This window comes from Copadichromis virginalis, linkage group LG8, assembly GCF_057382275.1.
Source record: "Copadichromis virginalis isolate Kocher_CV1m ecotype Utaka linkage group LG8, C_Virginalis_male_GT1.1, whole genome shotgun sequence".
Classification (NCBI taxonomy): domain Eukaryota; kingdom Metazoa; phylum Chordata; class Actinopteri; order Cichliformes; family Cichlidae; genus Copadichromis; species Copadichromis virginalis.
In genome coordinates, this window is record NC_140625.1 from 4,930,398 (window position 1) to 4,957,987 (window position 27,590).

The 27,590-nt window shown below is 39.4% G+C and overlaps 1 protein-coding gene across 1 annotated transcript; it reads right to left on the reverse strand.

Annotated features, from left to right (window-relative positions):
* Positions 1-10,322: 10,322 nt before the first annotated feature.
* On the reverse strand, positions 10,323-25,880 carry eme1 (essential meiotic structure-specific endonuclease 1). Its single transcript, XM_085465448.1, has 9 exons — positions 25,771-25,880; positions 24,409-25,121; positions 24,115-24,242; positions 23,861-23,950; positions 22,390-22,511; positions 20,047-20,185; positions 18,128-18,243; positions 17,830-18,019; positions 10,323-10,604 (listed from the first exon to the last, which is right to left on the reverse strand). The coding sequence occupies exons 2-9, from the start codon at positions 25,097-25,099 to the stop codon at positions 10,428-10,430; spliced, it is 1,653 nt and encodes a 550-aa protein (XP_085321574.1). The 5' UTR covers positions 25,100-25,121; positions 25,771-25,880; the 3' UTR covers positions 10,323-10,427.
* Positions 25,881-27,590: the final 1,710 nt, after the last annotated feature.

Below are 27,590 nucleotides of genomic sequence, written 5' to 3' on the forward strand. Positions count from 1 at the left end.
ATTCACTTTTAGCATGCTTTATAAAATTGGATTTTCAGTCGACATTCAGTAACCTGTTATAACAAAGTGTTACCGTATTTTAAACTTTGCTTACTTATAAAAAAAATCAAAAACTGAACAATCATTCAGAACCTTATGTTTCCAGTCATGGGTAAGTCTCTACAGGCTTGGAACACCTGGATTTGGACAGTTAAGCCCATTTTTTAGGCAGATTCTGTCAAGTTTTGTCAGAATTGATGAGAAGCATCTGTGAAGTACCGTCTTCATGTCTCTGCACAGAAACTCTGCTGCTTTTAAGTCTTGGCTTCAGCTGGGCCACTCGGGGACAGTCACACACTTGTCCTGAAGTCACACTGTTGGCTTTTTAAGGTCTTTGTCATTCTGAAAGCTGAACCATCAACACAGTCTCAGGTCATTGCACTCTGGAGCAGTTTTTTTTTTTTTTTAAGAACTTCTCTTCTGGCTGGATTCATTTTTTACTCATATCAGACAAGTCTCCTTGTCACAGCTTTAGAGAAGACCCCCAATGAACATGATCCACCCAGCATGCTTCACTGTAACTTATTGTGAAAAGGCTAATTTATTTTTGAAGAATAATATTTATTATATGTAAAGTTTTTTGTTTTTTAATGTTTGAAATTTGACTCTGGCTTATGATAATCACAAGCATCTCATTTATTATTAGAATATTTAAGAATCATCAAGAACCTACACAAGGAGGTTAAGCTACAGAAGGTCGCTGGTAAAAAGGCTGGCTGTGTTGTATCAAATCATATTAATAAAAAGTTGGCTGGGAGGGACACGCATAGTAATAAACGCTGCACAATTACCACAGCCTTGAGAAGATTATCAAGAAATGTTGATTCACGAGCTGCAAAAGGAGTGGACTGCCAGCACATGAAGAGCCAACATGCACAAATGTCAGGAAAGGGGCTACAGATGTTGCATTCCTATTATCAGGCCACTCCTGAACCAGAGACCAGAAGATGGTATTTCAATATGGCTGCATTAAAACTTGTTTTTAGATTACAAACTGCAGGAAATTTCCAGTTATGTTCCTGTTAGATGTTTATTTCAGGTGGAAAGAATTGCTCTGAAAGAATGATATCTGAGGTCCTCCATAGTCCTTCAAGAAGTAGCTATGCTAAAAAGCCTCTGAGCAGTTCTTTTGAAGTCTTATCTTTTTTTTTTTTTTTTTGCACTGAATTATTCTTTATTAAAGTCATTAAAGATGTGTGCTGTACAGTAATTTCAGGAAAAACAACAGTTCTAAGAAATCATTAAAAATCTTAAACTACCATGACTTTCATTCCCATGGTGTGTGTATATAAACCTCTGATCACAACTATATATTTATTGTCATTATGTCGCACAGCTCAACTCCAGAAGCGCTGGAAATGAGGTGAAAAGCCTGTTTTTAGGGATACAAAAAGGTTGTGAAGGGATGCCAAATTGCTATAATTTTTCTGTAAAGCAAATTTACCTTTGCGTATAAATAAAGCAACCGTGAACCTTTTATCAAATGTAAGTATATCAGCTAATAACAGTGCATTCACTGATGGCCATATCGGTTTTTGTCCTCAAATCTGAGATTCGTTTTCAGAGTTTGTAATTTTGTAAGTCTTTAATTCTTTTTTTTTTTTTTTTTTTTTTTTTTTTTCTAAATGACATCAGAAACAGCAGTATGCGACATTACGTGATGGCAGAGCTTCAGTTCATCCTTTGTCTTTTTTTTTTTTTTTTTTTTTTTTTTTAATAAATAGGACAGGGGGAATGAATGAGAGAAAGAGGGGGAGAGAAAGAAAGAAAACCAAAGGGGAGAAGAGACGGTGAGAAGGGGGGGAAGAGAGAGAAAAAAACAAAAGAACTCCTGGGTCACCTGTATGGAGAAAAAAAAAACAAACAAACAAAAAAAAACAAACAGAGGAGACAGCAAATAACAAAGAGCAACATAATAATAGAGAAAACAAAGCACCATCACAATAAACTAGCTAGTCATAGATATCAATATTTACTAAATAATAAACGATATTGTGCAGCACGCAAGATAGACAGCGCACAGTGTGCTTTGAGGCAGCAGCCAAGAAAGCTTTAGTCCGCGTCTGTGAATACCCATGTGTGCATACCTGTGTGGATCAGCATGCTTGCATTCCAAAGGTTTCTCCATGTAATGATCTGCTAGGGAGTGTGGGGGGGCCACAGCCCCGTCCTCCAGGGTGTGAAGCGGGTATGGAGGAGATCAAAACTCCAGACATCCAGAGGCCCCCAGAACACAAGAGACCATGGAAGACCAACAGAGGGGCAGCCGCGCCACTGTTCCAGTAAGAGCTGAGGAGAGTCCCAGATGAGGGCTCGCCCAGCAGCCGCGGAGCAGAAGTCAGGGGGAGTTGTAGTGACGCGCCCGTGAGCTCCGCCGGCCCCCAGCTGTGCCTGAGTGACCGAGCCCCAGGCCGAGAGGCCGGGGGCACCCCACCTCCAAAGGGGCCCGAGTGAGCCCCAGGCCCCAGGCCCCGACAAGCGGCCGCCAAGGAGTGAGCCGGTGTGTACCCGGACGCCCACCCCCAGACACAAAGAACCACCAACACACCGACACCTGAGGGAGTCCGCCACCGGCAGGGGAAGTGGTGGTGGGTGGAGATAGGCCTCCAAACCTTGGAGGGCCTGAGGTGTCCCCAGAGAGGTGGCGAACCTTATGTTTCCAGTCATGGGTAAGTCTCTACAGGCTTGGAACACCTGGATTTGGACAGTTAAGCCCATTTTTTAGGCAGATTCTGTCAAGTTTTGTCAGAATTGATGAGAAGCATCTGTGAAGTACCGTCTTCATGTCTCTGCACAGAAACTCTGCTGCTTTTAAGTCTTGGCTTCAGCTGGGCCACTCAGGGACAGTCACACACTTGTCCTGAAGTCACACTGTTGGCTTTTTAAGGTCTTTGTCATTCTGAAAGCTGAACCATCAACACAGTCTCAGGTCATTGCACTCTGGAGCAGTTTTGGGTTTTTTTTAAGAACTTCTCTTCTGGCTGGATTCATTTTTTACTCATATCAGACAAGTCTCCTTGTCACAGCTTTAGAGAAGACCCCCAATGAACATGATCCACCCAGCATGCTTCACTGTAACTTATTGTGAAAAGGCTAATTTATTTTTGAAGAATAATATTTATTATATGTAAAGTTTTTTGTTTTTTAATGTTTGAAATTTGACTCTGGCTTATGATAATCACAAGCATCTCATTTATTATTAGAATATTTAAGAATCATCAAGAACCTACACAAGGAGGTTAAGCTACAGAAGGTCGCTGGTAAAAAGGCTGGCTGTGTTGTATCAAATCATATTAATAAAAAGTTGGCTGGGAGGGACACGCATAGTAATAAACGCTGCACAATTACCACAGCCTTGAGAAGATTATCAAGAAATGTTGATTCACGAGCTGCAAAAGGAGTGGACTGCCAGCACATGAAGAGCCAACATGCACAAATGTCAGGAAAGGGGCTACAGATGTTGCATTCCTATTATCAGGCCACTCCTGAACCAGAGACCAGAAGATGGTATTTCAATATGGCTGCATTAAAACTTGTTTTTAGATTACAAACTGCAGGAAATTTCCAGTTATGTTCCTGTTAGATGTTTATTTCAGGTGGAAAGAATTGCTCTGAAAGAATGATATCTGAGGTCCTCCATAGTCCTTCAAGAAGTAGCTATGCTAAAAAGCCTCTGAGCAGTTCTTTTGAAGTCTTATCTAAATTAACTTCAATTGCAGTGGTGGACAGGAATAATTAAAGTTAAGTCACTGGCTACATCTGATATAAATATCTCAAAAACATTTCTTGATTTGCCCTTTCTTGGGGAAAAAGACATTTCCCAGTTTTGAGGGGTGGCTGTAGCTGAGGAGCTAGAGCAAGTCACCTACTAGTTGGTGGTTTGATCCCTGGCTACTCCAGTCTACATACCAACTATTCTTGGGCAAGATACCAACCTCAGGTTGCTCTCTGATGCATTCATTGGAGTGTGGATGTTAAATAGAAAGCACAAAAAGTGTGTGAATGAGGAAAGCAAAGACAGACACTCTCTCTACTTTTAAGATTAGGTCTAAGTTAAACCTTTCCTTTTGCTTATAGGTGGATCGGTTGAGTCTGAATGCTCCTTTAGTTATGCTGCAATAGGTCTAGGCTGCTGGGCACTTCCCATGTTGCACAGAATGGTTTTTCTTCACATACCTCTTTTATTCTCTATGATTTTAAGCACAGCTCTGCATTTAATCATTAGTATTAATCTCTGGCTCTCTTCCACAGTATGTTTGTTGTCCTGTCTCCTTCCCCTCACCTCCAACTGGTCGTGACAGATGGCTGCCTCTCCCTGAGCCTGGTTATAGCAGAGGTTTCTTCTGTTAAAAGGGAGTTTTCCCCTCCCACTGTCAATAAGTGTAAGTGCTTGCTCATTGGGGGTCATCTGATTGTCGTGGTTCTCTCTGTATTATTGTAGTGTCTTTACCTTACAGTATAAAGTGGCTTGAGGCAAATGTGATTTGTGATTGCTATGTAAAGTGAAATGAATTGAAGTTAAGTTGTGTACATGTCCATGATGAATGCTTTTCATGCAGTTTCTTTGCTTTATCAGGTTTATTTTTATACACATTCAGAAAATATACAAACACACACGTACACAGTACAGTGCCCCCTTGATAATCTGACATTCTATCACAATTCATGATCATACATTTTTAATCAGGCACAGAGCAGAGCTAAATAACCTGTATGACCTTAATCCACAATGACAGTTCCTCCTTACTGCACACTATGAACATGCATAGTTCTCTCTTCAAGGTTCTCCACTGCTAAAATCCATGAAAGCCACTTATATACCAGACAACATCCTATGTAGGAATAAAACACTGACACGCCCTTCACTCTGAAATCTTATCATAGGAAATCCTCCCAAACTTATCTCAGCCATTTATCAAAATCTTCAGTAGCTTTCTGTGTGTATATTTATCTTCCTCTTCCCATCCTTTAGTTTACAGGATTCATTTTCTGCCTGCCTGATAATTTATCCAGCCTCAAAATCCTGACACATCCTGATGTTTTTCTATCTCCCTCCCCCATCTGACTATTCTGAGCCAGAGCACAAGTCTGCCCCCTGGCGTTTACATCCTGTCATGTCTGCCTGTGCTTTCCAGAACTATGTACTCATTGTCAGTGAATGTTATCATTTTTCTAAGTAGATGAATTTCGTTTGATCTTATTTGATGAGATAAGTCACACACAGAACATTAGATTGGATGCCCTAATTTCTAAGTACATGAGTGCAGTATACTGCATACTGCAAAGTATATGGTGAACTAAGATTAAAAGATGGACTCTTGTGAATCAGCATTTCCACTGAACATATAAAAGCAAACCTGTATAAAATAGTAAAAGTAGCTTTACTTCAACCAGCTAGAGCAGAAAAATGCTGCATTTATGTTAATTTAGTAACAGTAATAATACATTATTTTACAGACTTCACAGAATGTCGCTTGCAATGGAATATTTTTATGTTGCAAAACATCTGTCATAATCAAGACATCCCACATCTGTAGGTATGATGTGTGTATCACTTATGTCCATTCATAGAAATTGCTTCACCTCAATTTTTCTCCAATCACTGTGTGTTGATATCAATTGCTGTCCCAGTGGTTTGTTTTTTACGCATTTTTGTTTGATATTTGTATTTTTATGCCTTTATGCCAGCAGCAGCCATGCCTGGAGGCATTATGTTTTCAGTTTTTGTCTGTTCATGCATATGATAATTCAGGAAAGCCAAGTGGGAAATTTACATCGGCATGTTCACTTTCCACTCAAGCATAAAATGATAAGAATTTGGATGTCAAAGATTAAAGTTATTTTGATCCCCAAACAGTTTTTTTTTAACCTTGCCTACATTAAAACTGGTGGGTGTCTAGTATTCCCACAATGGCTGCATCATATTTTGTCTCCATCATAGCCACTGGAACTGATTACATCTCCTCAAGACAATGCTTGTAATTATGAAACTCTCCACTCATGGTCATTAAAAAATGACCCCATCAAGTGGCAACCTTGGAAGGCAAAGTGCCAAAAAACTGCAGTTCCTCAAACAGCTGGCTCAAAAGGAAGTCAATCCCCATTGGCTAACATTTAAAATTTATCCAAATTAAAAATCATTTTTATCTGATAGATGATCTGTTTTGCCAGTAATTCTTAGCTGGTAAGTTAGCACGCCAGCAAATTTCCCAAATATGAGCCATTCTGGCTCCAAAATAATAAAACAATAAACAAAAACATAAATAAAGAAAAAACAACATGGCAGCCTAATCCATTTCATCACTAACCAGTTTTTTGATATTTATATTGAAAGATTCCTATCTTATCATTTTATTTCTTCTTTTTTTTTTTACCTTGCACAGCCCCTTACTGTTCTTTATTCTTTTATCAAAGATATGAATAAACCGCATTTTTCTCTCTATGCTGCATCTTTCAGTGTGAGTCAGTCTGAAATCTACCTCCTATCCCCTAAGTTGTTGTACCTCTAAGTGTCTCTCTGCATGCAGGACCTGGAGTGATGAATGCTGCTCATCACTTAAGCCCATTAAACAGTTCGTTACCCATCTGTCTCTTTCCCCGTCTTTTCCTCTGTTCCTCTGTCATCACTTCTTGGTCAGGTTCCAGTCTTGCTAATGCGACTAAAATGAGCCGTGTGCGTGGCAAAGCAAAGTGGATCACATTTGTGGAGGCTTTTTAACACTTCACACTATAACAAGACAACAAGACTCAACACACAAGGAACAGACAAAGCAGAGAGCAAAGACACAGAGAGCACAGGCGGTTCATTTGGACAAGGGTTAAACACACAAGGTATGAGACACTTCATATAATGGCTAATTAAACCAAATTAAAAGTGAGCCACAGAGACTTAATTTAACTGCATTATTATGGCATACACTGCTTTGGTCATTTTGTCAAGGAAGGAAAAGGAAAAAGGGTGGGAATGAAAAATAAACTTTAAATGATAAAGATGCAATAAAATCTTCATCAAGTATTCTAAGACCATAAATTATAGCTTTAAGAACTTAGAAAGAAAGGAGTAAAGTGAAATTCCAGCATCCTGGCAAACATTTTGGTTTTCAATAACCACCAGATCCATTTCACAGTCTTTACTCTGGGTTGAAAAATACTGCTAGAAGAAGTTTCTTAAAGCTTGCCTGGTAGTCCTTGATAGAAGCATGAGAAAGTTTGTGTCCAAGAACCTTTTTATTTTACTTTTTTATCTTTAAGAAAAATTTAATGAAACATTCCTGATTCAAAGAATGTCAAGAAAAATCCTGAGACAATAACTCGACCTCCTGATCTCCCAGTCTGTGATACATTTTTGGTCCTACTGTGTAAACTCACTAGAAGTAATGGTTGTGATAGTCCACACACATTAAGTACGCCATGCAAGAAATGAAATGAAATTTAGATGTACAGAAAAGGAAATTGATTAATAATGTGGTTTATCTTTAAGAAAATACATAAAGCCCACTCCTGTAATGCTACTCTCTCTACCTGGGATGGCTGTTGTGTGGCTATCCATAAATCCATTCATAAAATAGTTGTGAATGTGTAACATCTATTTAACAAAAAAACATTCATATAATTTCTTCATTGCAATATATAGAAAATGTATAGGTTCCAGAAGCCAATGCAGAAGTGCCTCAAATCTACAGTCATCTGGTGGACTTCATTTAGAATTTACTTAATAGGTGTATGGTTCCCATCCACATGTGGAAGTTTATGGTAAGTTTATGGTACGTTTGTGACTGCTTTGTTACAGATTCTAGAGGGAAATGTGACTTGCTGAGTGTGAACCACTGAGAAAAGGGGGATGAGTGAAGGGTTTAAGGTAACAGACAAAATTTTTGGTATTGCACTAAGAGCTCCGAATCATCCATCCAAAATGGCAATTACACACTCATTCTGATAGCATTTGCCCCTGACTGCTAGAAGCAACCAATACGGGCTTCACAACAGGCATAAGACATGCTTTTTCCCATATTAGATTTAGCACAATTTGCAGTAAATTGCATGCCACAAATATTAGTGTGATGAATGACCATCGAGCAGCCAGGCTACAATTATTGCAGGCTGGATTTAGAACAACCCAAGTCTTATTATTTTTATTTATGAAAGTTTTAATTTTCATACCTTAACAGCTCTGTGCAACACTAGTGACCTATATCAGCAGCAAATATAAACAGCGCTAATTGGGTAATTGGCAGCCTTTTATACCCTGCTGCTAATGAGCCACACTTTACATAACATGCTGGGGGTATTTCCAAACTTCCTAAAAGCCATTTAAGCCCCGTAACCATTTATATATTAGAATTTATAATTAAAACTATCAGCCAATAGCATCTGTAAATCCATTTGCAATAAGACCGTGTAACCCTACAATTACCAAACGCACCCAAACTCTCCACGCATTACCCTGTGACAAAGTGGGTGAGAAGACCATTTGTCTATATTCTTAGTTAACATTCTTGCTTTGAGTTAACCATATTTCACATGCAATCTGCAATAGGCAAACATCTACTATCCCGGGTTTGTTTATGTTCTGCACTTTTACAGATTATATAACATCTTGGTTTAAATCAATTCATACAAGTTTGTTAAGTTAACATGTTCTTTATTTCAACTGTTAATTGGTCTTGTTTAGAACTTACCTTACCTACCTGTCTTCCAGAAGCAAAAGGAGGAAATGTAGTTTTACTTCCTGCTTTATAACTTCTGGGTTCGTTTGAGGTCACAGGAAGAGACCAAGTGCAGAAGGGGAAGAACTCTTATAATTTAATAAAGTTGATTTTAGAGGGTTTGAGAAGAAATAGATTTATTGTTGTAATATGTATTGATTACACCAGAGTTTATGTTGCCAGTAAAGAGGAGTAGTAGAGGTTTGAATATAATCACGTTCATCTTACCAACCTACTGAATGGAATAGTCCAGAGGAGAAATTGTTTGGTTAAGTGGACTATTTAAGCAGAAGAACTCAGGTGTTTCGGGGGAAAAAAGGTTCAGGTCAGTGTAGCTGTGTGCAGTTTGACCTTAATTTCTGTTGATTTAAGTTCAGTTATGTTTATTTGAACTGAGTTAATTATAGAGTTGAGTTTCTTTGTAAATATTGTTTGGGCCACAAAATGGTGAATAAATCACTTGCTACACTGGACAGCATCGGTCTCCTGCACTTCTTTGACCGCTTAAGTCGAGTGCTACCACATACCCCCACCCAACTTATTCATTGGTCTCTCTCAGAACCCTTAAATACTGTTCTGATTCTCATGCCCAAAATTCCTGGAGAAGACAAAGGGGAAGACAGGTGTTTGCGACACCTCAAATCCACTTGGACTACAGATGGGCAGATGAAGCATTGGATAGAGTAATACATCTTTCTCATTGTAACAAAAGAGCATTTGAAGCTTCAAAGGCTCAAAGCTATGCCCAACTAGTGACATTTAGTCAGCTACAATTTTCCACAAACTTCTACATTATTCACACGTAATGGGCTCAAATTGTGGTCATATTTTGTACTTGTAAATGAGACTGTGTAGTTGTGAACTGAGTTTTGTAACCTTGTAAACAAAAATATCTGAAAATTGTGTCTTTGTGCATTTTGTCAAGATCTACAATTTTTGTATATAGATAAGAATTTGTGTATGTCTAAAAAAGATTTGTTTGAAAATGGAAAAAATTACACAAGTTACACATTTTTTTTGTTAAGGTCTGTTTACAGATACAAAGCGTAAAACTCTGCGCTCAAGTTCCCTCGCTTCTGAGTTTCAACTTGCAAATACGAATTTTGACCAGAAATTTTTTCCTTTCAGCTGATTGGTCAATATCATTGTGTTGGGGCGTGCCACCTGAGCACTGTGGGTGAGGCTTAAGGTCCAGTGATTGGAAACAGATGTGGATGAGATGATAAATTGTGACTGTTCTAATTTCACAATAATATATTTAATATGTTTCTTACATTTTTGTGAAACATGATTTAGACTGATATGGCAGGTTTGGTCTTTGAGTTATTTGAAACACATGTTGAAATACCCGTCATCTCACTTCAAAGTTATCACAACTGAAGGTGTCTTTCAATGCTATGAAGCAGGGAGGGAATACATGTGTAAATAAAACAGTGCCAAAGATTAAAATCAGTCACCTCACTAACGCTTAAAGTGAGCTGTAACACAATTTCCCCCAGAATCAATTTAGTATGGTTGATGTGCATATCTTATAGTGGTCTTCAAAACTGTTATTTGAATAAAACTTTAATACATAAATAAAAGTTTTAAAAATCTGAACTTTAATTACATAGCATTAAATTCAAAGATATGACCACAAACTGCCAAATCAAAGCAGGTGGGCCACAAAATCAAATTCAAATTTCAGAGATTAGAGTCTAGACTCAGTTCTGGATCACAGGAGCTCATTGTCAGGAAGATGCGTCTGGAGAGCTCCGGACCAATCCTACGAGTGGTGGAAGTGACACCTTCTCCTCTCCGGATCAGAAGGTCAGAGAGCAAAGAGATCTTCTCTTGTTTCGTTCTGCACAGGTTGTAAGCCTACAAACAGACAAGGAAATATCAAGTATTAACAAATAAACTGACATGTTTGCAGATGTGCCTTGTGATGTGTTGACTCACATCCGAGAAATCTTATTGGCTACACTTAACATTGTGATAAATAAAGTAATAAAAAAGCCTAAGCTCTTCATGCCACCTCCAATGATGACCACAGACCAAACACAAAGTGAAGTTTGTATGTAATTGTTTTGCTTGCAAAGTCTATGAAAAGACGCAAGCCGACACAAATTTATGCAGGATAGAGCAAATAGAGGTGATCACACATCAACAGGATTTGAAAAAAAATGCTTTGTACTCTATTTAAGGTGCTTGAATGAACTGGATTCTCAGCATAGGTACATACTGTAATATTCTTCTGAACCATAGATGTCATTACCCAAGGAAATACCTCTACATCAGCACTTAATATAGGAAGAGAAGATGTCAAAACCAGAAGATTTTTTTACCCCAACAAAGTGATCTTTTCCAACTGTTGCAATACAAACTGAGTAAAGTCAATAAAATCATGGTAAAAAAATTAACAACAACATGCTGGTACGCTAAGTGTTCAACCCAGCGGTAGCAGTGACAGCACAACGCGCCAGCTTCCAAAAACACAAGAGATGCACAACTGGGAGAAAGTGGTTTGCAACAGAAGATATGTCAATTTTGTCATACATACAGCGGCTTGCAAAAGTATTCGGCCCCCTTGAACTTTTCCACATTTTGTCACATTACAGCCACAAACATGAATCACTTTTATTGGAATTCCATGTGAAAGACCAACACAAAGTGGTGCACACGTGAGAAGTGGAACGAAAATCATACAGGATTCCAAACATTCTTTACAAATAAATAACTGCAAAGTGGGGTGTGTGTAATTATTCAGCCCCCTGAGTCAATACTTTGTAGAAACACCTTTTGCTGCAGTTACAGCTGCCAGTCTTTTAGGGTCTGTCTCTACCAGCTTTGCACATCTACAGACTGAAATCTTTGCCCATTCTTCTTTGCAAAACAGCTCCAGCTCAGTCACATTAGATGGACAGCGTTTGTGAACAGCAGTTTTCAGATCTTGCCACAGATTCTCGATTGGATTTAGATCTGGACTTTGACTGGGCCAGTCTAACACATGGATATGTTTTGTTTTAAACCATCCCATTGTTGCCCTGGCTTTATGTTTAGGGTCGTTGTCCTGCTGGAAGGTGAACCTCCGCCCCAGTCTCAAGTCTTTTGCAGACTCCAAGAGGTTTTCTTCCAAGACTGCCCTGTATTTGGCTCCATCCATCTTCCCATCAACTCTGACCAGCTTCCCTGTCCCTGCTGAAGAGAAGCCCCCCCAGAGCATGATGCTGCCACCACCATATCTGACAGTGGGGATGGTGTGTTCAGAGTGATGTGCAGTGTTAGTTTTCCACACAGAGCGTTTTGCATTTTGGCCAAAAAGTTCCATTTTGGTCTCATCTGACCAGAGCAGCTTCTTCCACATGTTTGCTGTGTCCCCCACATGGCTTGTGGCAAACTGCAAACGGGACTTCTTATGGTTTTCTGTTAACAATGGCTTTCTTCTTGCCACTCTTCCATGAAGGCCAACTTTGTGCAGTGCACGACTAATAGTTGTCCTATGGACAGATTCCCCCACCTGAGCTGTAGATCTCTGCAGCTCGTCCAGAGTCACCATGGGCCTCTTGGCTGCATTTCTGATCAGCGCTCTCCTTGTTCGGCCTGTGAGTTTAGGTGGACGGCCTTGTCTTGGTAGGTTTACAGTTGTGCCATACTCCTTCCATTTCTGAATGATGGCTTGAACAGTGCTCCGTGGGATGTTCAGGGCTTGGGAAATCTTTTTGTAGCCTAAGCCTGCTTTAAATTTCTCAGTAACTTTATCCCTGACCTGTCTGGTGTGTTCTTTGGACTTCATGGTGTTGTTGCTCCCAATATTCTCTTAGACAACCTCTGAGGCCGTCACAGAGCAGCTGTATTTGTACTGACATTACATTACACACAGGTGACTCTATTTAGTCATTAGCACTCATCAGGCAATGTCTATGGGCAACTGACTGCACTCAGACCAAAGGGGGCTGAATAATTACGCACACACCACTTTGCAGTTATTTATTTGTAAAAAATGTTTGGAATCATGTATGATTTTCGTTCCACTTCTCACGTGTGCACCACTTTGTGTTGGTCTTTCACATGGAATTCCAATAAAAGTGATTCATGTTTGTGGCTGTAATGTGACAAAATGTGGAAAAGTTCAAGGGGGCCGAATACTTTTGCAAGCCACTGTATAATAGGGCCCCTATAATTCAAAATTGGCTTCACAAGCCAGAGACAGAACATAAAAACAAGCAGTAGGACTTCTGAAAGCACATTACTATTAATGATTCCAGTTATTGGTCCCCTACCATTTCATGTTGTGGTAAATATTTGTGGATTTTAAAAAACACCCATTTGGCAAAAAATACACCTAAAAAGACTGAGACCACACACACCTCAGAGGAAGTTCATTTGTGTGTGTTTTATTCTTTTAATCACTCATGGCCATAGCTGAGGGTAGGAACTAAAAACGTCACAATACCAGAAATGTAAAGTATGCCTTCATACCCAACTCTTGATGCCTTTAACATCAAAAACTACATGGGGCCATTTTCCTCATGTAGTTTTGCTGTGCCATTTGTAGTTTTCTTATGGCCATCATCTTTTATCAACATGTAAAAACAGTATTGCTGTCAGAATTAATCTCATTAAAATGACATTAACACAATAACCGCATTAACGCGGCAAATCTCCGTTAGCGAGTTAGCGTGGATCACCCCGTGCGCGGGCGACACACGGCGTCAACACGTTAGCGCCGTTAACGTCGTTTTAACAAGATCAACGCTGACAGCACTAAAAAAAACAGATGAGAAGACTTGTATATGTATGCAATTCTCATCAGTTCAGGAAGAATTACAACCTTGATACATTTGCTTCCTATAGTACCACATTTTCAGAATTTTGCTATTGCCTCTCTGCAGCTTCTCTCCTCCTGCTACCCCCCCAAAAACCCATCTCCATAGAGACTGTGTCAGCTTCCAAAAAGACAAATAACAAACTAAAAACCAGCAACAAACAACTTAAACATAAACAATTACAAAGAAAGAACAATACAGTATCCACATCTGAACCAAAGAGTAAAACAGTGAAATGTGGATTATTAAATATTAGGTCTCTCTCCTCCAAGTCTCTGTTAGTACATGACTTAATAATTGATCAACAAATTGATTTACTCTGCCTTACAGAAACCTGGTTGCAGCAGGATGATTATGTTAGTTTAAATGAATCAACACCCCCGAGTCATTCTAACTACCAGAAACCTCGAAGCACAGGCCGAGGGGGAGGTGTGGCAGCAATTTTTCACACCAGCCTATTAATTAATGAAAGACCAAGACAGACTTTTAATTCATTTGAAAGCCTGATGCTTAACATTGTCCACCCCAGCTGTGAAACTCAGAAACCAGTCTTACTTGTTGAGTTTCTGTCTGATTTCTCAGACTTTATATCTGATTTAGTTCTGAGCTCAGATAAAATAATTATTGTGGGTGATTTTAACATCCATGTAGATGCTAAAAATGACAGCCTCAACATGGCATTTAATCTGTTATTAGACTCAATTGGTTTCTCTCAAAATGTAAAAGAACCCACCCACCACTTTAATCACACTCTAGATCTTGTTTTAACATATGGCATAGAAACTGAACATTTAACAGTGTTTCCTGAAAACCCTCTCCTGTCTGATCATTTCCTGATAACATTTACAATAATTGATTACACAGCGGTGGAGAGTAGACTTTATCAAAGTAGATGTCTTTCTGAAAACGCTGTAACTAAGTTTAAGAATATAATCCACCCACTGTTATCATCTTCAATGCCCTGTACCAACACAGAGCAGAGCAGCTATCTGAACGCTACTCCAACAGAGGTCGATTATCTTGTTAATAATTTCACCTCCTCACTACGTACGACTCTGGATACTGTAGCTCCAGTGAAAACTAAGGCCTCAAATCAGAAGTACCTGACTCCGTGGTATAATTCTCAAACTTCCAGGCCTAAAGCAGATGACTCGTAATCTGGAGAGGAAATGGCGTGTCACAAATTTAGAGGATCATCATTTAGCCTGGAGAAATAGTTTGCTGCTTTATAAGAAAGCCCTCCGCAAAGCCAGAACATCTTACTATTCGTCACTGATTGAAGAAAATAAGAACAACCCCAGGTTTCTCTTCAGTTCTGTAGCCAGGCTGACAAAAGGTCAGAGCTCTTTTGAGCCAACCATCCCTTTAACGTTAACTAGTAATGACTTCATGAACTTCTTCACAAATAAAATTTTTATCATTAGAGAAAAAATTACCAGTAATCATCCCACAGATGTAATATTATCTACAGCTACTCTTAGTACCATTGATGTTAAGTTAGACTCTTTTTCTCCAATTGATCTTTCTGAGTTAACTTCAATAATTACTTCCTCCAAACCATCAACGTGTCTTTTAGACCCCATTCCTACAAAACTGCTCAAAGATGTCCTGCCATTAATTAATTCTTCGATCTTAAATATGATCAACCTATCTCTAATAATCGGCTATGTACCACAGGCCTTCAAGCTGGCTGTAGTTAAACCTTTACTCAAAAAGCCATCTCTAGACCCAGCAGTCTTAGCTAATTATAGGCCAATCTCCAACCTTCCTTTCATATCAAAAATCCTTGAAAGAGTAGTTGTCAAACAGCTAACAGATCATCTGCAGACGAATGGCTTATTTGAAGAGTTTCAGTCAGGTTTCAGAGTTCATCACAGCACAGAAACAGCTTTAGTGAAGGTTACAAATGATCTTCTTATGGCCTCTGACAGTGGACTCATCTCTGTGCTTGTCCTGCTAGACCTTAGTGCAGCATTCGATACTGTCGACCATAATATCCTATTAGAGCGATTAGAACATGCTGTAGGTATTACAGGTACTGCACTGCAGTGGTTTGTATCATATCTATCTAATAGACTCCAATTTGTGCATGTAAATGGAGAGTCCTCTTCACACACTGAGGTTAATTATGGAGTTCCACAGGGTTCAGTGCTAGGACCAATTCTGATTACATTATACATGCTTCCCTTAGGCAGCATCATTAGAAGACATAGCATACATTTTCACTGCTTTGCAGATGACACCCAGCTCTATCTGTCCATGAAGCCAGATAACACACACCAATTAGTTAAACTGCAGGAATGTCTTAAAGACATAAAGACCTGGATGGCCGCTAACTTTCTGCTTCTTAATTCAGATAAAACTGAGGTTATTGTACTCGGCCCTGAAAAGCCTAGAAATATGGTATCTAACCAGATTCCTACTCTGGATGGCATTACCTTGGCCTCCAGTAACGCGGTGAGGAACCTTGGAGTCATTTTTGACCAGGACATGTCCTTCAACGCACATATTAAACAAATATGTAAGACTGCTTTCTTCCATTTGCGCAACATCTCTAAAATTAGAAATATCCTGTCTCAGAGTGACGCTGAAAAACTAGTTCATGCATTTATTACTTCCAGGCTGGACGACTGCAATTCATTATTATCAGGATGTCCAAAAAACTCCCTGAAAAGCCTTCAGCTAATCCAAAATACTGCAGCAAGAGTCCTGAGGGGGGACTAGAAAGAGAGAGCAGATTTCTCCTGTTTTGGCTTCTCTTCATTGGCTTCCTGTTAAATCCAGAATTGAATTCAAAATCCTGCTCCTCACATACAAGGTCTTAAATAATCAGGCCCCATCTTATCCTAATGACCTTGTAGTACCATATCACCCTATTAGAGCGCTCCGCTCTCGCTCTGCAGGCCTACTTGTTGTTCCTAGAGTATTTAAAAGTAGAATGGGAGGCAGAGCCTTCAGTTTTCAGGCCCCTCTTCTGTGGAACCAGCTTCCAGTTTGGATTCAGGAGACAGACACTATCTCTACTTTCAAGATTAGGCTTAAAACTTTCCTTTTTGCTAAAGCATATAGTTAGGGCTGGACCAGGTGACCCTGAATCCTCCCTTAGTTATGCTGCAATAGATGTAGGCTGCCGGGGGATTCCCATGATGCATTGAGTTTTTCCTTTCCAGTCACCTTTCTCACTCACTATGTATTAACAGACCTCTCTGCATTGAATCATATCTGTTATTAACCTCTGTCTCTCTTCCACAGCATGTCTTTATCCTGTCTTCCTTCTCTCACCCCAACCGGTCACAGCAGATGGCCCCGCCCCTCCCTGAGCCTGGTTCTGCCGGAGGTTTCTTCCTGTTAAAAGGGAGTTTTTCCTTCCCACTGTTGCCAAAGTGCTTGCTCATAGGGGGTCATATGATTGTTGGGTTTTTCTCTGTATCTATGAAGCACCTTGAGGCGACTTATGTTGTGATTTGGCGCTATATAAATAAAATTGAATTGAATTGAAATCAAAAGCTTTGCTTTCACGCTCAGCTGTCTCTTCAGCACAACAGACCAGTACAGCACCTGCATCACTCCATCTGTCAGTGTCCTACTCCACTCTTCTCCCACTTTACTTGCTCCACTTGAGGCAGCAATCCATCCCCAACTTGAACGCCTGGCATCAGACTTGGAGTTGCTAACTCTCGTCAAGTATCAGGTATGTAGCTTATCAAAAATATACAAGATTGTTACTGTAATGTAATGTTTTTTGTATATTTTATATTTTTGTCTACTGAACATATTTTTAATGTTTAGGATCAAATTCTAATATTAGATAAAGATAACTCAACTCAATGAATGACAAACGTGAAGATAATCCAGAGAAGTAAAGGACTTCAAACCATCAAAGAAAAGTTAAAAAGAAAATTACCTCAGAGTCTGTAAATAAAATGATCAAATATTACATTACATTGTTTGACTTTCAAGCAGTCAACGTGAACCTGCCTTAACATAAAGACTGTAGCAGAGCTCCGTTATATGGAACTTCAGTGAAAAACCTAATAATTCTCTGCAACTGTGTTCTGAGCAACGCAATAAGAGGTTAGCAGTGGATCCTTTAAGTCCTTACAAGCTGTGAATCGGGGTTGTTGTTGCCATAAGAATAGAAAATATTTTTTCATGTTAGAAGAATCTGATAGAACTGTTCTAATTACATACAGAAGCAGGAGTAAAACAGAAAGGCAGAATTATATATTCTTCACCACGGCCTTGTCAGTAAGCTGTTGCTATAATCAAGCTTGTACCTTCTTGAGCAGCTGTGGAGAGGGATAAGCTGCCAAGATGGCAGCAGCCATGTCTGGGCTCACTCTGTTGAACTGCTGGATCTGTCTCTTCCACACCTGCAGCAGGCCCTTACCACCTCTATCCACCCGCTGGCCCCCTGCCCACTCACTCTCTAGGTAGAAGGAAAAGCCAGTCTTTTCCCTCTCTCTCCTGAAAAAACAGGGAAACATGGGAAATAACTGTTTGATCTGGCAGAGGTGGTGTTAAGCTGAACTGTGATGAGAGAGAAAAAAAACCCCCAAAAAAACAGTTGCTCACTTGAAAGGGGCCTCTGCAACTGCTTTGGTTGTCATGGTGATGTGATCCGAGAAGTCCCTCCAGGTACAAAAGAAGCAGACTGAGACACCAGTGTGAAGCTGGAGATGCACCATTGCCTGAAGGGATATCAGAAAACAAACATGAATCACTGTAAGCCTAAGCAAAATAGTAACCATGATTTAATTTGCCCCTTGAAAACACACCAGACTCTTCAGTATAAATCAACATGTTTGCCACTGCAGCCAGAGATCCTTGAAATTGTAGACCGATATAAAAAAACTAAATAAACATCTTACAGTGGTGTGAAAAAGTGTTTGCACCCTTCTTCATTTCCCCTTTTTTATGTTTCTCACACTTAATGATTCACATCATTAAACAAATTTCAACATTAAACATTAGACAAAAATAGCACAAGTAAATGCAAAATGCAGGTGTTTATTGTTGGGGGGGGGGGCAGACCTACGTGGCACTGAACCTAAACCTAACAACTGGTTGGCCCATCCTTAGCAGCAATCAAGCGTTTGCGATAGCTGTCAGTGAGTCACTCTGACGTTCCTTTGGATGGCGCTCCGCTTGGTGTTGGCTCTCTCTGCGGTAGGGTATCACTTCCTGTTACAACACAGTGGTGTTTTTGTGTAGCTTATTTGTATAGCCAGTTGTATTAAAAACTAGATAAGATCCTATTTCACAGTGTCATTTTCACACACTTTATCCAAAACACACCAAGAAGTTTTACATTTTAAATTATTTAATTTAAAATATTCACTCACTCTGTATTTAGGGATTCACTAGCTTAGCTCATAGCAAACCTGCTAGTACCATGGCCTCTACACCTGTTCCTCCTGCATTTTCCTGCTCATTGTGTCAGATGTTTAGTTTACTTCTTGGTCTCCTGTAGCAATAATGATACTTGTAATCAGTGTAGTGTGTTTGCAGTCCTGGAGGCCAATATCACTGAATTTGAGACCCAGCTTCACACCCTTGAAAAACGCAGGTTAGGCAAGCCCCTGTAGCCGGTGCAACAAAAGGTAGCGTCTCCCCCAGAACACTGTCCCGAGCAGCCAGGAAAACAGGACAGCTGGATGACAATGAGGAGGAAGCGTAGTCCTAATTTAAAAGATTAAAGCAGATAACTAGTAAAGCTATAATATCTTACTGTTCATCACTGATCAAGACTGTTAAAGGCAGTCCTATCTTAGCGGAGGTATCATTAGAGGGCATACCACACATTTTCACTGATATGCAGATGACACCCAACTTTATTTAACCATGAAGCCAGATAACACACACCAATTAGTTAAACTGCAGGAATGTCCTAAAGACATAAAGACCTGGATGGCCGCTAATTTCCTGCTTCTAAATTCAGATAACCCTGACGTTCTGGTACTCGGTCTTAAAAGTCATACGGTATCATACCAGATGCTTACTATGGATGTCATTACATTGGCCTCCAGTAACACTGTGAGGGAGCTGGGAGTCATTTTTGACCAGGACATGTCCTTCAATGCACATATTAAACAAATATGTAAGACTGCTTTCCTCCATTTGCACAATATCCTGTCTCAGAGTGACACTGAAAAACTAGTTCATGCATTTATTACTTCCAGACTGGAATTTCAATGGCTTTATTTCTCATTTGTTCCTGACTTGCCTTGGATTACAGCATGATGTCTGGCTTTTTAGGATCTTTTGGTCTACTCCACTTTGTCATGCAGTTTCCATTTAAGTGATTTCTTAGGGGTAGCAATCACTTTTTCCACACATGGCCATGTACGTTCATTTTTCACACATTATCCACTATTATATTTAAGGGATATATTGATTCAGTGCGTGGGAATTGTTTAATTAATACAAAAGCTCTTTAATTTTATATTTTTCTATATAATTATAAATTGTCCTGTGTCAACCACCTAACCTACCTCCTCTACGTCAACTCGCGACACCTCAGGCAGTACACCAGCTCCACCATTCTTCTTTCTCCTCTTGGCTTTACTTCCCCCCGTCTCCTCCCCTGCAACAGCCTCTCGAAAATGCTTCTGTTTTTGTGATTTCTGTGATCTTGGGAAAAAACATTTTTGGTCATTTTAGACATTAATGCTCAGGACCTTCATTGATGCATTTACTCTCTTCACACCTATTCCTCACAGCATTTCCACCAGAGGTTTTCCAGATTACACAGTGATGCTTGCCATATTTTCAGACAGCCATGTGTTTCCGCAGTTATGCAGTTTCTGAGTGCTTGCCTTGTTGTTTTTAAACACTTTATGAAGCACTTTACTCTATACTATTATGCAAGTTACACAAAGAGACACCTTTGTAGGACCATAAAACCGGTGTAATGGACAGACCATTCTCTGCGTTTTAGCTCGGTTGTCGCAAAGATACAGAAAATCTTTACCACCTCATTGCATATATTGATTGTACATTTAAGTTCCTTATTGTATCATTTTTAGATTTTGATTAATTGGGGGTACTCGTTTATTTGTATTTTGTATTTAATTGGTAATTGTAATACATTAATTTCCCAATTTTGGTAAATATTTATCATTTTAATTTCAGTATCTTTCAGTTTTTTATTCAGTTCCAGATGTTACTTTAGTGTTTACATACAGCTTTCCTGCTCTAATTGAGCACTCAAAGTGCTTCTTGCCACCAGCCACATTCATATTCACACACATATTCATACAGCTTACTGACAGACCCACACAGTCACAGTTCATTGCTCTGGGGTGAGCATGTAGCTCAAGGACACTTGGGCATGTGGAATCAATCTCCTGACCTTCTGCCTCCTGAGAAACAGATACCACCACAAGTGTTGATGTAGTCAAAGTCATAGGGCTTTTAAATTATTCAACTTAAAAAATGAGCCTTTTTTTCCTTTTGGGGGGGGGGGGTTCCCAACTTTAAAATGGATCATGATACTTTTGAAAAATACATTAAAGAAGATAGGTTTCAAAAAAATATTCTTTTGCATTTTACATCAAATGGGTTTTAATAAGAGCTTTCATGACTGGGTGGTGTTGTTTCTGGCAGTGATCATTAAAAAAAGTTTTTTTCATAGTGAGAAAGAAAAGTAATAAAGCCTGAGAGATTATCTATTTGGTGATATATTCAATTTAACAACAGTCGCCTCAAAGCACTTTATATTGTAAGGCAAAGACGCAAATACAAGACAAAAACACAAAGAAATACAGAGAAATCCCAACAATCATATGATCCCCTATGAGCAGGCACTTTGGTGACAGTGGGAAGGAAAACCTCATCATCATGGGACTGCCCCAGCAGCCTAGGCTTATTGCAGTGTAACTAAGGGAGGATTCAGGGTGACCTGATCCAGCCCTAAATATATGCTTTATCAAAAAGGAAAGTTTGAAGCCTAATATTAAACGTAGAGAGAGGCTGTCTGTCTCCTGAATCTAAATTGGAAGCTGGTCTCACAGAAGAGGGGCCTGAAAGCTGAAGGCTCTGCCTCCCATTCTACTTTCTTACTTTTTACTTAAATTTTCTGGGAATCATAAGTAAGCCTCCAGTCTAATGTCGTCTGAAATATGCTCTCTTTCCCAGTCATTTTGGATCAACTGAAAGCTTTTCAGGGAGTTTTTTAGGACACCCTGATAACAACAAATTACAGTAGTCCATCCTAGAAGTAATAAATGCATGAACTAGTTTTTTAGTGTCACTTTGAAATAGGGTGTTTCTAATTTTAGAGATATTGCGAATGGAAGAAAGTCAAACATATTTTTTTAATACGTGCATTGAAGGACATATCCTGGTGAAAACTGATTCCAAGATTCCTCACAGAGTTACTGGAGGTCAAAGTAATGCCATCCCATAGTAAGCACCTGGTTAGAGACCATATTTTTGAGATTTTTGGTGGCCGAGTACATTAACCTCAGCTGAATTTAGAAGCAAAACATTTTAGGTCATCAAGGTCCTTATGTCATGAAGACATTCCTGCAGTTTATCTAACTGGTTTGTTTTACCTGGTTTCATAGATAGATAAAGTCAGCTGCACAGGAGTGAAAATGTACTTTCTAATTACACTGCCCAAGGGAAGCACTTGTAATGTAAACAGAATTGGTCCTACCACGGAACCCTGTGGAACTTCATAATTAAATTAATTAAAATCCAATGGATCCTGAGCCAGATGAACAACTTTCCCATTAATAGAGGGGCTAAATACAACGATAGCACATACTATAGAGCAACAATAACCAAATTATCCTTTAAAATGTTCTACAGCTCAACCTTCAAATCCTTACCTGAAGTATTTCTCAAGCTCAATAATTGCTAGGCTAAGGGTCTTGCCAAGGTGACGCCTCTGCTGCTCCTGGACCCAGGATGTCAATGTGGACCCACAGTCTGATCTGCCATGCCTCTCATTCTGGATTAGACAGGGAGGTAGATATTAGGAAAAAAAATTAACTCTATTGATATGCAATTAGAACTCTTTCAAATTAATTATACTATGCAACTAATGACAAGAATGAAAATTATGTAAACGTTTACCTTTATTTCTTACATGTAATAACATATTTTCTTGTTTGCCATGTCCTGCACAAGCAATTTTCTGCGTCAGTTTTTCGCCACGCTCACAATTACAATATATTCAATACACACAATTTATGATTGTGTGTATTGAATATTGAAAGCCTCATACCTGTTATTTCTCTGTGCCTTGAAGCTCCAGTGTTGTACATGTTATTTAAAAAACATAAATAAGACAACACCTTTCATCTCAGTGTCTTTCTGCAACAAAAATCATTCTATACCACCAAGAATATATGAATCCACTACTGAAAACAGTTGGCTACAAATACATAATTTACCCTAGTCTTAGTAAGGTTTGTTGAAAACTACTGCTAAAACTACCTGTTTCAGAAAATATTTGTAATTTTTTTAAACATATTTACATTTTATGGGGAATTCGTTAGCTTGGAGTTGACCATTTGTACATGTTTAGCATAATCTAATTTTCTTGGTTGATGTACAAAACGTGGATGTCATCAATGTTTAAGCTCACACTAGCTGTACATATAAGCAGCACTGCAGGTGCCACTGGTTTTCTAAGGGTAGAAATTAGCAATAGCTATAAAGCTACTAATCGGAAGGTTGGTGGGTCAATCTCTGGCTGTTCAAGTCTCCATGCCAAATATCCTTGGGCAAGATAGTAACCCAAAGTTCCAATGCAGCCATTGGAGTATGAATGTGTGTGAATGTTAGAAAGCACTGCGATAGAACAAGCAGAGAAAAAAGTTAAATAGTGCTTACATGAATGGTTGTAGGTCAAGGGAAGTATGTTACTCACCCTCTTAAATAAGTAAAGAATAAATAAATATTTTTCTCAAAATATTTTCACACTCATCCTCGTATTTTTATTGTTCTATGGTTACTGTTGTCTCACAGAGAATTTTTATGGTTTGAACCATCTGATCTTTTTTTTTTTTTTTAATGGACCGATGGAAGTTTTTATCATTTGTGTGGTTTTTTTACCCTAATGGCCAAAATACATAACTCCTTTAACATTACCTAATGTCATTTTCTAATTGGCACTTGCCTTTTGCCTTCTCCGTTTTCCTCCTGTTGTTCCTAAACTCGCCTAGTTTCTGATCAGATGTAGTTATGCTTCATCTAGACTTCTTCTAAACAGTAGAAGAAGTCAGAAGTCAGTAGAAGAAGCAGTGGTTCTGCTCTGTTGATCCTTCAAGCATACCATCAGCACCCACAACAAACCTGAACGTAGTTGTGGATCAAAGTAATGAAGTCCTCCACTGTCATCTGTATCACAACATTGGCCTCTGGTACAGATGCTCCTTCATCTCCCTGAAACATGGCAAAGATAATAAAAGGTGTTACTGCTAAATAAGCACTCATGAAACCACTTCTCATTCATTTATGGCAATTACGGCAAATTTGACAAGTTCACATTCATGCTTCACTTTGAGTAAAGTGAGGTAAAGAGAAAAATATTGCATGTGTCTTATCACCTGCGCACAGGGAGCTCTTCTCATCCAGCTCACACTGCGTGGGAGGGATTGTTTCTTGATGGCGCAGCTACAACCCAGAGCCTGTAACGAGGCCAGCAAAGTGCCACCTCCTTCCAGCTGTAGGAGAGCTGCACACACAAACACACTCAGCACAATTACAGCCACAATTAGCACATTTAATGACTTCAATAATACTGCAGATGAAAGACTGGCTGCATGTGCAGTTTAAAATAAAATTTGTAATGATCTACATTTATCTACATTGCCAAGTATAATTTAATGTTTTCTTTTTACCTGGATCCACCACCACCACCATATGCTTGATACATTCCTCTGGCCTCAGGGCCCTAGCTGCCTCTGCCAGAGCTTTCCTCTCCATTTTCTGTCTCTCTCGTTCCTCCCTGAGCACATCCTTGTCTGGCTGCTGTCTCTTCTTAGCCTCCCTCTTACTCAGAGCCACTTCCCTGGAGGCCTGGATCTCCTCAACCGTTCGCTTGCCAAGTTTCCTCTTGGAAGGAGAAGTGTCTGTGTTCCTTGCTCCGTTCAGAGGAAGCTCCTGTCCACAGCTCATTTTTCTCACCTGATGTGAGCCGAGCGGGCACTCTGACTCTGAAAAGCCATTCTGGCCAGAAAACTGTGAGCTGGTCAGACAGAGCGGCAAACAGTGCTCAGCATCGTTCTCGTTAGTCACGATGGTGGAGGCGCTAATCACATTGTCTCGCCTTGCCTTGATTCTTTGTGCCAAAGGAACATAAGGTGCATCATCATCATCGGAACTGCTGCTGATTATCATTACATTAGCCATTCCCATGCACACGCCACCACTCCCCCTCCCTGGGGAGGAGACAGCTGCTGCTGCAGCATCAGAACCATCAAAGTCGACCAAGTCTGGTTTCTCTGCACGTCTGTGGGAGGCTGGCTGGAGGAAGTCAAACACAGGCAGCTCCTCATCTGGGTCACTGGTGCAGTCACTTTGGCTGCCCATGATCACATGTCCACGGAGGTTACTGTACATATTGTGTGACACAAGAACAACAAGAGCATCATCACTCAACAAGATTTGAAACAAAAGTCTTTATGCTTCTTAAATAATTAACAAATTATTAGGTAAACCTGAAAATCAAAACTTAAAGCAACAGGTAAAGGCGTTTTCGTAAATTCGACTTGAACACAGTCCAACCAGCAAGCCTTATTTCAGTGAAATTCTTATTTGAATAAACAGTGCGCAGTGCTTGTTACCGCCCACCGTAGTGTTTTCTGCAGTTAGAAGATAAGCAAGGCCAATTATAGGAGTCGCTTGGTGTAACGTTATTGACTTCTCTCACTTAATTGAATATCCAACTTACAGCTACGCTGTGTCTAACCAAACAGGACCTGGCGATAAAGAAATTACTTTTTAAATTGAGTTTGGCACGACATTAATGTTCTTTTAGAAACGATCAGGAAGGACAACCCGAGCACATTTTACCCGACTGCAGGCATCAGCTGAAGGTTAGCAGACTAGCTTAACGCGTCACCTACTGCGGTTCGCTTAACTCTTTGAAATTACAAGGCAGTAGTAATTAAGTAGTTAATAAAGAAGCAGCATAGATAAGAAAAAAAATTAACTACTCGCTCTAACTTCAAACTACAGCGAGAAATTATTTATTTATTTACCCGAACACAGAGAACTGCGAGACTTGTTTGATTTCCCCGGGTAATGATGCATTCAGGGGTTCCCCGAGGACGAGGATTTTCTGAAACTTCCGTGGACACTGAGGCCGGGTCTTGTGGCCACATTAAGAAAAGAAAAACTTTTTCAAATAATGTTTCTAAACTCAAAGTATCGACCTTAATCCCAAAATAGAAACTAACCTTTTTTTAATGTGGCCCTAACAGTAGTAGAGATAGTAGTCGTGCGTGTAGAAGTAGAGGTTTGCAGACGGAAAGAACGTGACGGCGCGAGATTTAAACTACAAACAAAAGTAATTCTTAGTTTTTTTTGGTTTTTGGACTACGTCAGGTCTGTGCAATACTGCAAACGTCGGTATCGATCCGATATCAAATATATAGGGTCAGTATTGCCGGTACTGATACTTTTAACTTATAAAGGCAGCTTATGTAGGGAAGTGCAGTGTGTAATGATTTATGAGATGAATCGTCATCGACCACTAAATCACTCAGAAATTTAATTTCTACAATACTTAGTTAACACAACAAAACACAACACACGTGTATTTCAAAATTTGGGTTCTTTGAGACCTGTAATGTAAATAGGCGTGTTTATAAAGCACGTTGGGTCAGCTTCTGTTGTTTAAATGTGCTATATAAAATAGTTGTGACAGTCAATACAAAAGGGTGAGATATTTTTCATAGTCCATGTTTGAGGTGTATTTTTTTCATTTCCTAATAAATAATAGATTTAACACAATTCAGTGGGCTATTTGCTGAACTTGGAGGACAGAAACAAAATATTGATCCTATTGCAATAGTGCTGATCTAATGCCAATACCAATTTTGGTATCGATAACTGGATCGATACGCCCTCCTGATTTGGATCACAGATTTTTGCGCTTGGCATAAGCTGGTGTGTGGCTGGACTAGAATGACATTTCAGGTAGAGGATGAGGACGACATGGATTAGGGAGAGTTGATGCCGGTTGGTGAAAAGGAGTCACGAAGAGAGAAACAGAAGAGTGGATGGAAATTTATTAGGAACACAGAGCAGCAAACAAAAATTTAGAGGAAATAGTTCAGACGAAGGTAGTGTGGTCTGGAAAGAGATTATAAGAGAAGAGTTTAAAATAGTCCTAAAATTCAGCAAGGAGGATGGGGGGTGCAGTTGAGCCCAATAATTTTTTTGCACGAACTGAAAAAGAGGTTAGGAGAGGTCACACTATCTAAAATCCTTATAGATGGAAGTCTTTTAATAGCAGTTGTGTCTGTATCTTTTTGTTTTAATATCCCAACATTTCAGGCCACTTACATCAGAAATAAAACATAATGATCAAAAAGGAGCAGTAACTGAAGAATTAAAGAAGAAGAAAAATCTGGTACGCCTAAATGATGGAAGTGGTACAAGAAGCAATGTCCTCGATGGTACGGAATAACCAGTTGATCTCACATTAGTATCAGGTTCACTGGTATGTGTTTCTTCATGGCAGGTAGTTAAAGAAACAAGAGCAGGAAATGACAGAACTACAGAGGAGTGTGATACAGGCGACGTACAAAAAGCGATGTTTTAGTTCTGCAGATTGGAAGACATTTAGACTTGTTAGTGACCAGCAGATGCAAAAAAATTTTTATGAATGTTAATAATGATGATTTAAATTCTTCTGTCTGCAATGCTATTCAAGAAGCAGCAAACCAGAGTAGAAAGAAGATAAGAGCAAAAAGAAGATTGTACCCGAGGGAACAAAGGAATGTGATAAAGCAATTAAGAGCTGAAATAAAGCTTTTAAGATATTAAAAAGGAATCAGAATTCTCAGAATATTAT

What these genes read in the sequence shown, in the direction of transcription:
- eme1 (XM_085465448.1), bottom strand. Translation starts at nt 25,099, where the DNA reads ATGGGCAGCCAAAGTGACTGCACCAGTGACCCAGATGAGGAGCTGCCT. An exon ending in CGCGAGTTGACGTAGAGGAG is followed by an intron (nt 18,244 to 20,046) that starts GTAGGTTAGGTG and finishes ATATCCCTTCAG; the next exon opens with GCAATGGTGCATCTCCAGCT. An exon ending in CTCCACAGCTGCTCAAGAAG is followed by an intron (nt 10,605 to 17,829) that starts GTACAAGCTTGA and finishes GTCTGTTTGTAG; the next exon opens with GCTTACAACCTGTGCAGAAC.